General features: G+C 24.0%; 3 protein-coding genes across 3 annotated transcripts; 1 reads left to right on the top strand and 2 right to left on the bottom strand.

The window, feature by feature from the left end:
- Positions 1-4,066: 4,066 nt before the first annotated feature.
- MKS88_005534 (glycerol-3-phosphate 1-O-acyltransferase) lies at positions 4,067-5,818 on the top strand (the record flags this gene model as incomplete). The annotated part of the gene is made up of 1 exon (XM_067218805.1): positions 4,067-5,818. The coding sequence occupies one exon, from the start codon at positions 4,067-4,069 to the stop codon at positions 5,816-5,818; it is 1,752 nt and encodes a 583-aa protein (XP_067070744.1).
- Positions 5,819-7,090: 1,272 nt separating this feature from the next.
- On the bottom strand, positions 7,091-8,179 carry MKS88_005533 (tetratricopeptide repeat protein; the record flags this gene model as incomplete). Its single annotated transcript, XM_067218804.1, has 1 exon — positions 7,091-8,179. One exon carries the CDS (start codon positions 8,177-8,179, stop codon positions 7,091-7,093), a length of 1,089 nt encoding a protein of 362 aa, XP_067070743.1.
- Positions 8,180-9,459: 1,280 nt separating this feature from the next.
- Positions 9,460-14,624, bottom strand: MKS88_005532 (WD repeat-containing protein; the record flags this gene model as incomplete). The annotated part of the gene is made up of 9 exons (XM_067218803.1): positions 9,460-9,619; positions 9,743-9,883; positions 9,993-10,227; positions 10,514-12,646; positions 12,911-13,236; positions 13,496-13,775; positions 13,883-14,095; positions 14,295-14,396; positions 14,531-14,624. 9 exons carry the CDS (start codon positions 14,622-14,624, stop codon positions 9,460-9,462), a joined length of 3,684 nt encoding a protein of 1,227 aa, XP_067070742.1.
- Between the last annotated feature and the right edge of the window lie 635 nt (positions 14,625-15,259).

Genomic DNA, 15,259 nt, shown 5'->3' with positions numbered 1-15,259 from the left:
TAAAGAACAAAGAACATTTAATTTGTTTTGAGAAGTGCAATTAGAAAAGAATACAAAAAAAAAAAAAAAAAAAAAAAAATAATAATAATAAAGAGAAAAAGGAAAATGGCAGGACAATCGGAGAAAAAACGATTAAGAAAAGCGAGCGCATTTATTATTTATGCCTCCCCCTTCTTTAGCATTTTTTCGGTATATAAAGATACACATAATTATATGCATAAATATACAAATAATATACTTATAAACCAATGTACATCTTTATCCTATCATGCTTAACATATTAAGCAAGTCACCCACATATATTTATAATTATTTTTTTTCAGTTTGTTTATATTATATTCACATTTTGTTTTAGATATAATTTAATTACCAAAAATATCTTTCTAATGCATTGTATCCTATTTTTTTGTTATTATTATTCAATAAAAAATATACATTATGGCTTGACCAATGGGCTAAATTTTACGTAAGGATGAAATAAATGAATTAAAAATGAACAGAAAAAAAAAAGAGAAGTTAATAGAAATAAATGGAACTCATATAAACATAAAGAAATATGTCACTACATAGTTGCATTTTAGTATTAACGTCACAAATGTGTAACAACATTTGAAATATATCCCCCCCCCAAAAAAATCCCTACACACATAAAATATAAGAGGGTGCTTGCATATATATATATATATATATATGTATACATAAACACACCTTTATTTATTTAAATGGACACAGACATAGACGTTTATACATTTATTAATTTTTTTTTTTTCCTTTTAGGTATTACACAGATGTACTGATTTTGTCCTTTGTTATCAATATAGGCTTGTTTTATTCCTTTAAATTTTTTTATATATATATAATTATACCTATATACGCAATTTTTAAAGTTTTTAATTTTATTTTTAAGTACTTCTTAAGCTCACCGGTAATTTACCCATACTTATATATTGACATGTATATTAAATGATAAAAAATGAGGGATTGCTGTGTGCACACAAATAAGAAGAATATTTTCGTTTATTTTTATCCATTTACTTTCTTTTTAATCATCTATGCTGATATATTACGTGCGATGTATCTTTTTATCGTATCTGTTCAGTGTATCTTTTTATCATTTCTTTTTAGTGTATCATTTCATCGTATCTTTTTTTTTTTTTTAGTTGAGCACCGTCGATTCACATGGAAAAATTGAACAAACCGAAAAAAAAAAAACAAAAATTGTGTATAAAAAGGTTTATTAAATATAAAATAGACTTTTTCAAATTAAAATAAATTCGTTAGAGTAAAATTAGTGTTAGTAATACTTAATTTATATATATACATATATGTGTGTAAATATATACATATTTTTTTCCTTTTTTTTCATGAAATTTCTATCAATTTGATAAACCGCAGTCTGCTTTTTTAAATTACCTTAACAAATTTATTTTTTTAAAAATAATTATAAAATATATAATAAAAGTTTACAAAAAAAAAGTAAAAGAAATAAAAAGAAATTAATTTTATCATTTTTATATTTACGTGAACTTTTATATAATTTTATGTCGACATTATTTTATATTGTAAAAGATGTTTATTTAAGTAAGAGAATGTTTAGTTGAAAAATGTACTAGGCATTAATCATTAATAATTCAAAAAAATAGATTGCATCCAAATTATTTTGTATTTACGTTCAAATGCAAAATACTTTTTTATTTTTTTTAAATATCTTCCCGAATTATTAAGCTTTTTTACATGAGAATGAAAAATAAAATATTAAAAAAAGTTTCATTGACATATAAACTATAATACCCAGTGAAACAAAATTTGAACAATACAAGGATAGGACATATACCTTCATGAATTTTTATAGGGAAAGATAATTTTAACATAATTTCTGGTTATTATCCGCGTCCTAATTTCTGTTATTACTTTTATAGAGTTATACACGTAAACATATTAATGAATATTATTTCGTTCCATTTGTTCTGCTGTGAGATATTCATTGAGCAACATACATTGAAATGCTAGATGGTAAATTATTAAAATTATTATGAAATGAGAAAAAAAGAAATATATCCTGAATATAATAGAATACGAATATATGTCACTAAGTATAAATTATATTTTTCATATAATAATAATAGTATTATTTACCTTTTTTTTTTTAATTTATACGATTTTATATATAACTAATGGTAAATGCTTTACAAATTATTTGTTATATAACTGTAAAATTTTAATTATTTTATTATCTCCATCTAGCTTTAAACAACCACTTTGTCTTTTTTTTTTTTTTTTTTTTTGGATAATTTTAAACTCTTTAATTTGTAATTTTAAGGTTGATACATTCATTAAACTATTTTTATTTTACCCATTACTTTTACTGGGTTATTGAGATCAACAACAAAATAAGTAAATTGATGCACATGAATATGCGCACACAACATATACCCTATACACACATAAATATATAACTGTGTTAAAACAAGATTTTTCTTTAACTTCTTTTTTTTTCTCAACTCTTATAATTCTCATTTTTTTTGGTGCATAAATCACATATAATTTTTTCACATCACTTTTTAAGTGTACTTAATGGAGAACAAAATTGGAAAGTGTTTTGTTCTAAAATGTGTTCACACTAAATTGCAGAGTAATTTACAAGAGTTCTATTTTTTATTTTTATAATATCATATGTATATAAACATCCTTTTTCTGAATTTTTTTTTTTTTTTTTTTAAATTGTTTCATTTTATTCTTTCCCTTAGTTCGTTTTTCTCCAATATTTCATTTGGGCTTCTCTTTAGAGTTTTTTCCTTTATACCCTTTTAAAATTTATAACCCCACCGATATGATACGAATATGGCAAAATATAAAAACGACAAAACGGAAGAACCGTGTGCGTATTTTTATACATATATATATATATATTTATTTATTTATTTATATATATTTATACACATGGGTACACTAATGTGTAAGTATATATAACTCGAATAGGCAAAAATCCTCCTCAAAATACACTCATGTGTATATTCAATTAAAAGAGTTGGGAAGATTCCAAAACTGTATGCAAAACAAAAAGAAGCAGTTGTTACGTAAACATTTTTTTACTATTTTATGCTTACTTAAACCATAAACTAATGCAAAATACACATTGATATCACATTAAATTACATCATGGAACTTTATATACCAAAGAGAAAAAGTTAATACTCATTTTTGTCGAAAATAATCCATTCTTACGCGTAGGAAGATTATATTAAATTAATTAAACATTGAACTCAATATACATATTTTTTTTTATATATATTGTTATATTTATTGGTTGATTTGCATAAAACAACCTAAAGTACATTATATATATGTAGCAAAATGTATGATTTTTTTTTTTTAAAACATGAACTTATAAGGATTAAATAGTACTTCAAATTATGTTAACCTATACATATAAATAATATAACATATAATATATTGTGTTTTTAATATATTTAGCTAATATTTATTTTACATTATATTATGAAAAATGAAAATTCTTATCAACTTCCTAATATTTACAGTACACAAAGCATATGTATTTTGTGAGGACATCTTAATTGTACTTTATATTTTAATTAAAAAAAATAATAATTTCCTTTGATATTAAAATAATTATATATATATATATAATTTCTAAATATGATTCATTAATAATGCTAAATGGTAAACTTTTTAACATTTAAATTTTTCCTTTGTTTTATTTTTATTTTATTATTATTCTATTATTTTTTTTTTTTTTTTGCAGCATAATTTTTTTTTTTACACTTTTCATATATGTTCGATTATAAATTCTTTTTATACAATCTTCGTTTTCTTATTTTTTACCCTCCTTAAATTTTTTATTCGTATCATTTTATAACTTCTCCCCCCCTCCCTCCTTGCACTATTTTTTTAATTTTACTATTTTCTTTTCTTTTTTTTTATTTTTTTCCTTCTTCGCTTTATGTATTTTTAAAACTGTTTTTACATTTTCACATTTTCCCCTGTTCCCACTGTTTTTATTTTATAACTTTTTCCTGTCATTTCTTCACCTTTCCGAAGTTTAAGAATGCAAAATCTATACGTTCTAATAAGATGGCTAAGTAAAGCAATTATAAGCTCCCTTTTCGGGGATGTGAATATAATAAACCCAGAGAATGTACCCTTATATGGATCTGTTATATTTGTTGGTAATCATAACAATCAATTTATTGATGCATGTATGTTAGTAGCAAGTATTCCAAGGCAAGTAAAATTTATAATTGCCGAAAAATCTATGAGAAGAGCAATTATTGGAAAATTAGCTAAAATAATTGGATGCATAAGTGTAAAAAGACCAGAAGATTTAAAATTTAAAGGTATTGGTCATATATATTGGTCTAAAGGTGACACAAAAATTAAAGGGATAAACACAAGATTTAAATTAGATGTACAAATTGGAGATAAATTAATGACACAAAATAGAATTTTTTCAGTTACGAAAATTGAATCTGAAACTGATTTAGTCATTCAAGATGCTATAAATATCGAATGTGAAGATAAAAAAAATGGAGTAACTTTTAAAATTATACCCAAAATAAATCAATCAGAAGTATATAATTTAGTAACAAATAGCTTAAAAAATGGAGATACTATTGGAATATTCCCAGAAGGTGGATCACATGATAGAACAAATTTACTTCCATTAAAACCAGGTGTTGCTATTATGACCTTATGCGCATTAGCTGATGGTATTGAAGATGTTTCTATTATACCTGTTGGTTTATCTTATTCTAAATTATATCAGTTACAAGGTTGTGTAACTTTATTTTATGGAAATGCAATTATAGTTTCACAAGATTTATGTAAAGATTATAATAAAAATAATAGAGAAGCAATTTCTAAACTGCTAGCAAAAATTGAAGAAGGTATGAGAAGCTGTATTCTGACGTCTAAAGATCATCAAACTAGTAGATGCATAGAATTATGTGTTAGTTTATATACACCAGAAAGAATGACAATATCAAAAAATAAAATTTTTAATAATTTACAACTCTTTTGTAAAATGTTTTGGAAATTTGGAAATTCTAAAGAAATTGTACAATTAAGTTATGAATTACAATGCTATGAAAAATTACTGGAATCAAACAAGATTAATGATGATGAAGTGTGGATGCTTAAACAATCTACTTCATCTGCAACATTAAAATTTATTGAACAGATTGGTAGTTTAATATTTTGTGTAATTTTTGGTATGACTTTTTCTCTCCTTTGGTTACCCTTAGTTTGTATTTCTATATATTTAGCAGAAAAACATAGAGAAGCTGCTTTAAAAAATAGTACAGTAAAAATACAAGGTGGTGATGTTGTAGCTAGTTATAAAGTTTTAGTATTATTAGTATTATTACCAACTTTTAATATTATGTATGGTTTAATATTTAGTTTTTATCTTTACCAGTCGTGGTTAAAGAGAATTCTTTTTATAATTTTAAGTATGTGCATGTTACCTATTTGTTATTATATCAATTTAAATTATGCAGCACAAATACCTGTTCTATTAAGACAAATGAAAATACTTTTAAAAGTAATATGTGGAAAAATTAATGTATGGAGAGATAATGAAAGAGAATTAATAAGTACAAGGCATGAACTTCAACTGAAAGTTCGTAATGTTGTTTCAAAGTTAGGTCCCAATGTATCTGACGATTTTCTGGAGCAACTGTATAGAAATATTCCAAAATTTGTTGTTGATGCAGACACAAAGAGATTGATACGGGGAAAAGATGAGTGGGTTCCAATTTTACAGTGCTCACAGTTAGAATATAAAGAAGAAATTCTATAAAACGTGTAAATGGAAATAAGCAAAAGGGGGCTACAAGACGGTAAACAATTAAGACAGTCATAAAGCAAAATTACTTATATACCAAAGTTGCATGTGCATGTGCAATATTTTTATACCGTATATATAATTCTTTTACGTATGTTTGTATTTTTATTTCTATATGTTAACCTACAACCTCCTTTTGCGTTAAGCGTATATTTTAAAATATATTATTTGCTTACCATATAATATCAAAGTAAAATTATTATGCCTTATGCCTTATATGCAGATATGATTTTTATTATTTTTGTTAATTTAAAATAATTATGTATACACGCGCATACTTACATATATACATATGTATATATTTATTTATAATTATTATACATGTAATTACACCGATTAAAGAACTTACACCTTACGCAAATATTTTTTTATGTCGAAAAAATTTTTTTTTTAGCTTATGCTTACCTTTTAAGTTATAAGCATGTATTTAAAAATTATTCATTTGTTTTTTGTTTTTTGTTCTCTTTTTTTAACTTTTTAATATTTATATTTATATAGTGCACATGAATTGGAAAATAACTTATTATATATAATGATACACAAAATATATCCATTTATGTATACGTATATGTATTATATATGTATATATATACATATTTATAAGTAAGTGTTATTAGGGATAACGCTTAATATATGAAGTATATAACCATTTTTAAATGACATGAATTTTTTTTTATTCAAAATTTATACTTAATTTCTCCCAAGCTGCAATTTTTTCGTTTAAACTTCTAAATATTTTTAAGAGAAAAAGAATATAAATTTTGGTTTATACTTTAAAAAAAGTGTATAAAACAAGAAATACAGGTTAAGGGAGTGTATATATTTTTTCTATTAAACAAAAAAAAAAAAAAAAGAAATGTAGAACGAATAAAGAGAAATACAATTTACGCTACGTTCATAAAAAAATGATTCTAAAAGATTTACAAAACTGTTAGATGATTTATAAACGGTTTATCGTATAAACCTTTCATCGTGGTGTTCTTGTTCTATGTATATACAAGGATGTATGTGTGCGCTTTTTCTATTTTATACAACCTGTAATAATATATGCGCACTATTTATGATAATCTTTTTAGGTAATAATATCTACTTAATTATATATGCTTAATTATATCTACCTAATTATATGTGTGTTATTAAATATATGCTATCCAGTTTGCTTTATTCCATCTTCCTAATATCATAGACCCCATCATATCTACTCCTTTTACTTCTTCTCTCCTTTGCTTATTTTGACTTCCTCTTCACTTTACATTTGCTCATAATACTAACCAACAGGTTGGACGACTTTATAAAGAACGCATAAATAAGCATCAGCAGCGGAGATAATAACGAATAAATAGCTTTAAAGAAAGAACTGATATGATTCTCATCATTAATGAATGGCTTTTCCTTAAGATTTTGAAAAATATATTTCATCATATGTTTTTCTTTTTCTAAATGAGTTTGTCTTTTTCTTTTTACTAACATTAATAAATTAATTAAAGAAGTGTCTTTATTAATTTTAATTCCTTCATTTAACACTTCTATTGATTTATTGTATTCTCCTAACATAAAATATCCTTTAGCTAGTCTAAAATAAATTTTAATATTTTTTTTATCATTTTCTTGAGCTAATAATGAATATTTAACACATTCTGAATACTTATTTAGCTTCATATAACCTTGAGCAATATTGCTACAGTATGTGGAGTGTAAGGTATTGAATGCCTCTAATCGTTCCTTACTTAGTTCTTCTTTTTTTGATAAAACATAATTTATAGTCCTTAGCCCCCTTTCCCATATTTTTAGTGCTCCTTCATAATCTCCTCTATTGTATTTTTCATTTGCATCATCCTTCGTTTGTTTTTCATCATCGGAAAATTTTGCATTCGTTATATCTTTTAAAAACTTATTATTATTTTCTTCATCTGCTATTACATATTCATTTTCTAAGTTAATATTTTTGTCTTTTTCTTTATTTATGTAATTTTTACTACTCTCCTTTTTATATGGTATGTGTCCCTGCTTTAAGTAGGTTCTTGACAACATATTCCCTTCATTAGTAAATATATTATGATTTATATTTTTATTATCATTTTTACTAATATTATCATTTTTACTAATATTATCATTTTTACTAATATTATCATTTTTACTAATATTATCATTTTTACTAATATTATCGTTTTTACTAATATTATCGTTTTTACTAATATTATCGTTTTTATTAACCTTTATATTACCATCTTTTTTCTTACTATCATTAAATTTTATATTAGACCTTTCCAAATTATTTATACTATTCAACTTAGTACGTTTCTTACATAAATCCATATTTTATGCCTTTTTTTTATATATTTTTTTTTTTAAAAAAAACATTTGTTTATTTTATCTTTTATTTTCCTTTCAAATCTTTATTTGTCATTAATTAAAATATTTAACATATCCAAAATAATTGGGCACAAAAAACACATATAACGCCCTTACAGTCACAATATTAATTTATTTCCCCTACTTTTTACAAAGTTATACTTCACATCCTTCTTAACTTTTGCAACAGCTTGAAAAATAAAAAAACACTCTTATCATACGTGATTTATATATGCCTATTATTCATATTGCACGTTTTAGTCCAACTCTATGCTTTATACATTATTGTTTATATTTTTCTATACTAAAGTTATATGTATTACTTGCGCAAAAAATGCGTTCACATAAAAAGAGCGAAGAATAATTATAACTTAAAAAATGTGTCAATAATGTATGTATATACTTAACACAGCAAGTTAAATTGGTGTGTGCAATTAAAGAGTTACAGTGTTATAATATAATCAAAATAATATATAAGTAAATATAAAAATACGAAAATAACGCACACTTATTTATATTTCACAACTTTTTAGCCCAACATTTGGTTCATATTTTTTTTTTTTTTTTTTTTTAAATAAATACGCTTTTCACAAAAAACAAATAGAGCTTATAATATTTTTCCAGGAGATATTTATTAACTTATTTAATATTTTTGATATTATTTTTAGTAAGTTTTTAATTCAAAATTTTACCTATTTTCTAAGAATTAAGAGACTATAATTTAATATTGTGGAAACTACCAAAAACGGTATTATTCTTTCAAACGTTAACAAAAGGTTTTTTTTTTTTTTTTTTTTTTTTTTTGTTAACATACCATTGAGGAACTTGATCGTAAGACGACCGTGAACCAAAAGATGAATTCACATATATATATATTTATATATACATGTACATACTATTATTAATATGCTTAAATAACGGCGCTTTACAGTTTACGTTAGAAAAAAATGTTTCGTAAAAATAAGTTTTTACATGTTTGCAGTAATAATTACATATTTAATTAAACATAATACAAGTGCTTGCTAATCAAGATATGAAATTATGCTAAACGATTTGGATAAAGGTGATATAATAAAAAAACTTGCTATTAAATGTAATAATAGATATATTAAAAAGGTATATGCGTTAAAATAAAGGCCACCCATGCTAAACCAAATTTGACAAAAGCTATTTAGCTTAAATAAAAACAAATGAGAATATATATGTATGTATGTATGTATGTATATATATATATATATATATATTTAGAAATAGTCATAGGTATCTAAATTTTTTAGACAATTTGTTAACTTCATCTTTTGTTCATAGTCATCTAATTCTGGGTTAAACAAATTTTTTATTTTCGTCATCGATACATTTGCTAAGTTGTCTCCACACAGCAATATGTCATTTTTGTTGAACATTCTTAAGAGGAAGAAAAGGAGTGTAAAAATATATAGGCAAAAACTGAAACGTGCGTACATATATATATGTATATATATATTTATATTTATACACATTAACTTAATGCAATAGTAATGTTCATACTTTAGGGATATAATTCTTGATGACTCGACAGGATTAGGGTAGAAAATAATTAAAGGGTCCTTTGAAAAAAAATCGAAGTCCCATAATTCTACCCTGCCGTCATCAGAGCAGCAGATAAAGGATGTAGAATTATTAGGTAACCTGAACCGTCAAGAAAAAGGTGCATATATATACATAAACATTTATATGTACATTTATTTATCTATATATTTTTTTTTTTTTTCATTATTAGTATGCATTTTTGAATTACCATAATATATCGTTGATTGAGGAAAAGGAATTCTTCGATTTAAATGTTGTAATTTGATTATTGCAGAACTTACTCCATAACTTTACTGTGCAGTCATCTCCAGCACTTAGAAAAATATCATGATCAAATTTATTTATTTTAATTTTATTAACAGTACCAAAATGTGCAACATAATAATTTAAATAGGATTTTTGATAGCAGCTATTACACCTGTATATTATGCCATTCTTTGTACCTAATTTTGTGAAAAGCAAAAATAATGTAGTACATTCCAAATGTCCCCACCATAGGTGCATGTTCTTTGTATAAATGCGTTGCTATTATGAATATATTTTTGCAACATGTTTAAAATATTAAATATATAAATAAAGAAATGTACCATAAAAATGTATTTAAAATGCTTTATACGTACACACATGTATATATATATATATATATATGTATGTATTTATGTACGTATTTATGTACGTATTTATGTATGTATGTCTGTGGGCACTTCTACAAGTATGATATGCACTAACCTAGGTAGTAGTACGAATGCGTCGGTTTGATTTTCTTGTCAATAATATTTTCCGTGATGTTCTTATAGTGATTCAGTAACTCTTCTTCCTTTGATATCTGTTTAGTATACTTTTCCACCACATCATTACTCTTATGATCTGCTATATTATTCACATCTATATCATTCATTGCTACAGTGTTCTCTGCTTTATTATTTATCCCTTCACACACATGATTAACTATTTGTTTCTGTTCATCTACTGATTCCTGATTTTTCCTATTTGCACAATTCTCAGTAAGGTGGTCATAAAGTTTTCCCTTTTCATTTAAATTGTTCGAAGAGTCTTTCCCTATATTGCTCATAATAAAATCTTGATCATGGTGCATATAGTTATCTATATCGATACATGTTATGGACGAATTAAATGGTTTATTCGCATGATTTTTATTTTCAAATACAGATGATAAATCTTGATATAAATCATTTTTTTTATTTTTTAAATACAAAATTTCTTTATTTTTTAATTCTTTTTCTATGTTCCATTGATATACAAACCCATTTTCATGTGCTGAATAAAAAACGCTTTCTAATGTATTATTGGTAGCAAAACTATTTTTAAAAGAGAAATCGTAAATAGGTTCAAAACAGTTTTCATAATAATTTTTTATTGTTGTTGATTTCAGAACAGGAGACTTATCACTATTTCTAATATCGTAAATATCAATATGCCCATTACACAATGCAGCTACTAAAATATTAGGATTAATATTAGAATATTTAATTTTCATAACACTCGTATTTAAGTTATATAATTTTAATGGGTATGTTGGATTGAGGAAACTAAATATAGCAATATTTCCCTTACTATTTTGAAAACTACCAATATCTAAAGTGTTAGAATAGCTAGCTGTTATGTAATCTTGATAGAACTTATTTGTATCTATTGATGTTACTATTTTCTCTAAATTTTTATAATGAAACTGAAACAGTTTATCTATTGATATATTCTTTATATATTTTTTTACTTTCGAATTATATAGCATATTGTTTTCCCTGTTTTCATTATATTCTCCATTCTGCTTATAATATACTATGTCATCATTGTCATAGTTATACTTAGATGAGTAATCATCTTGCTTAACTTCAGTACTTATTTTTATTCTATTACCATTTATAGATGAAAATTTTTCTTTCTTTTTTATTACATATGATATTCTTTTTTTCTCTATATTTTCTTTTACTGAAATTTGTTTTTTTTTTTCTTCATTACAATTATTTTTTAAAACATCATCTATGATTAACGTATTTATTTTATTTATCTTATCTTCTTTGCTCTCTTCATTTGTTATAATATCTAATATTTGATGATCTTTTTCAGGTTTATTCTCACCTTCTATTCCTATTTCTATGGTTAATTCTTTTTTATTATCCGAATTTTTATTCTGATCACTTACATTCTGCATGTGTAGATTTGTGCTAGAATCCTCCTTCTTGTCTGTAGTTTTTTCCTTTTTTTTTTTTTTTTTAATTCTCTTTCTGATTTCTTTCCTTAATTTGTTAGATAAAATTTCTTTATTAATTTTTTTTTTTTTTCTCTTTGATAAAATATCTAAACGTTCTTTTAGTAGATTAGTATAATCCATGTCACTTAAATTATTATTGAGAAAAACAACCAAATTATTATCACTTCTTTCATTTATGTCCCTTCCAGAATTTCTAGCTTCATTAATTGTATCAGTATCCTTGTTAATTAAATGAAAATTTATTAACTTTTTAAAATTATTTTTAATCTTAATTTTTACAATAATTTTTTTTTTTTTATAGTTAATATTTGGATTGGTAAGAGCATCATAATTTTCCCCGTCGAACATCTTTATGGTGTTATCTTTTCTTTTTGTTGATAAATAATTTACGTTAATGTTTTTATAAATCATTTGCTCATAAGAATAAATGTTTTGTACTATATGTTTTTCAATAGTTTTTAATATTTGTACAAAACTTGTTTTATTAAAATTTTTTTTTGGATTATTTATTTGCCATGGCATAACACTTGAGTCTTCTATATATTCTTGACCTTCCTCTGTATTATCATTCTGCTCTTTTTTCTTTTTAATTATTGACTTAATTAAATATTCATCTTCGCTAAAACTACCTTTAAAAGAGTAACATGAAAGAAAGGGTACGAAAAATATATAAATGGGGAAGGGTAAGGAAAGAGTTTTGTATGTAGATAAACACACATTTTGCTCTATTTTCTTATTTTTTTGTAAGTAGTTCCACAATACTAAAAAACATTTAGGAAGTTTATTAAACTCTAAGTGTATATAACTTTTAGATTAATTTCACTACTTTTCTCTTTGTAGCTAGTACAAAAAGAATAATAAAAAAGAAGGGGAGGGGGGAATAAAAAAGTTACTTGTTAAAAATTTCATCGTTTTCATGTTTTTAAATCTGTTCTTAGTTCTGAATGTTCTGCTTTTATTTGATAATGTTCGAGACATGTTTTTTGTTAAGAACAGTGTATTAAAAAGGGAGGTGTTATTCTTTTTAGATTTATAAAAAGATTTCGGTATGATTGTTGTATGTTTGTTATCAACAACATTTTTGTCAACTACTTGAACCCACATGTTCTTTTTTAAAATTATTCGTTCGTTAATGTTTAAGGAGTCTCCATATTCATCCATTATCTTTTTCAACTTTTTGTTTCTATATTTTATGAATTTTTTGTGCAATAATTCTGATCTGTACGAGGGAACAAATAGACGCACATACCCATATTATACATATAAGTGTATATATATATATGTATATAGGTATGCATATCCAGAAATGAACAAAACTGCGTTAGAATATATAACCATGAATTAGCATAAAAGAAGCGAACTTATGCTAGAATTACAGCTGTTACTACACACACCTTTAAAGTGACTAATTCATTTATGTGTTTAACTATTTAAATGTTTAATTTTTTTTTTTTTTTTTTTATTTCTTATAATTTAACATGTCTGAAGGGTTTCGTATGGATAATTTGTACAATTCATATAAATTCGTTTGGGAGCTTCTATTTTGCTTGCTAATAGTAGAAACATACACATCCTTATTTTTTCTGAATACATTTAAAGTTTGCATTGACTTATTTATGTAATTATTCTCATCATTATTTAATAATTTTTCATATCTTTTATTTTTTTCTTCAATTATCAATTTTTCTTCTTCTATATCATTTATTACATTTGGTATATTTAATAGAGTTATTGTTTCTGTTTCGCTTAATAAAATTTCTGAATAATATATATAGGAGAATAAATATGAAAGGTTGAAGAAGCAAAAAAAAAAAAAAAAAAAGAACTACAACAAATGTACAATAAAATTGACGATATAATTTTACCATCATAAGATTCTAAAATATCTTTTTCATCTTGAACGTATTTTAATGGGCTTCTTAGTTTTACATCTCTATGTATATACTTTTTTTTTTCTAGTGATATTTTTAAATTTTCGTCTAATATGCCCCTTATTTTTTCATGATCGTATGATTCTGTTATACCATCTTTTTTGGTGTCTCCCTCATTTTTATCATCAAAATGTTTTAGTAAATGGTCTAGTGAAGGGAAGAGAGGTTATATAAATATATATATATATATATATATATATATATATACGTACGTATTTGCCTAATTTTCTAACAAAACCTTTTTCTTATTAAAAGAAAGAAATAGGAGGTGGAGGAAATAACTTTTATGCATGTGTTCACATAAGAAGCACACCCCTATTTCATCAGATGCTTATGTGGCTCTCACCAATTTGATCAAACGATTTCTTTGTTTCCGTTTCTTGAAAACTGAAATATATCGGCTTTGGTGTTATGTTTTTGTTATCTAAGATTATCTCAATATGATCATCTTCAAAGTAAGAAAGACATATAAAGTTACTGTAAAATTTTTTTTCTTGTTTATTCATTTTGAAGATATTTTTTGTTAAAAAGTTTCATATACTATTTATAACACTATTTATATATATACTTATATGTGTTTACCTTTAAAATCAGCATTCAGCTTATTCGACTTGTTAAAGCAAATTTTGCTCATATTGCTTTTAATTTTTTTAATAGTGCTCAAACCTTCTTCCATTGTTACTTATTATTGTTGATAAGTTTTATAGAGTTCTCAGTTGTGTATTATAATAGAAACACGTGTACAATATATTTTCTATATTTTGCAATAAATATCCTTACAATGCACATGCAAATATATGCACGTTCATATTACAGATATGAGGTTCTAGATATTGTGCATTTCCAGGATTCCCTATATAAATGGTAATAAAAACAACTTTGAATCCATTGTGTTATATACGTACATATATATATACATATATACACATTTTATTCTGAAAAATGTAATAAAAATACCTATTGTTAAAGCTGTGGTTTTTATAATTTTGCGCTTTTTCTAACACTCAAATATGCATATAGAAATAGTAATAAAATATTCGCATTATTTTTAAAATAACATCACTACATTTTTTGATATTTTTAATATTCTCATATGTGGAATAGGCAAGATTCACACGAAAAAAAAAAAAAAAAAGAGAAAGTGAAAAATTCATAAAATTTTTTTTTTTTCACACTGCCGAGCAACAATTTAAGATGAAGATAAGGAAAGCTCATATAAAGGGAAAAAATAAGATTATAAAAAATGCTTAAATGTTATATATACATACACATATACATATATAAATATATGTTTATGCGTATATGTCATAT

The sequence above is a fragment of the Plasmodium brasilianum genome, chromosome 14 (assembly GCF_023973825.1).
Source record: "Plasmodium brasilianum strain Bolivian I chromosome 14, whole genome shotgun sequence".
NCBI classification, from domain to species: domain Eukaryota; phylum Apicomplexa; class Aconoidasida; order Haemosporida; family Plasmodiidae; genus Plasmodium; species Plasmodium brasilianum.
Note: the sequence above shows the minus strand (reverse complement) of the source record. Positions and strands in the feature narration are given on the sequence as shown.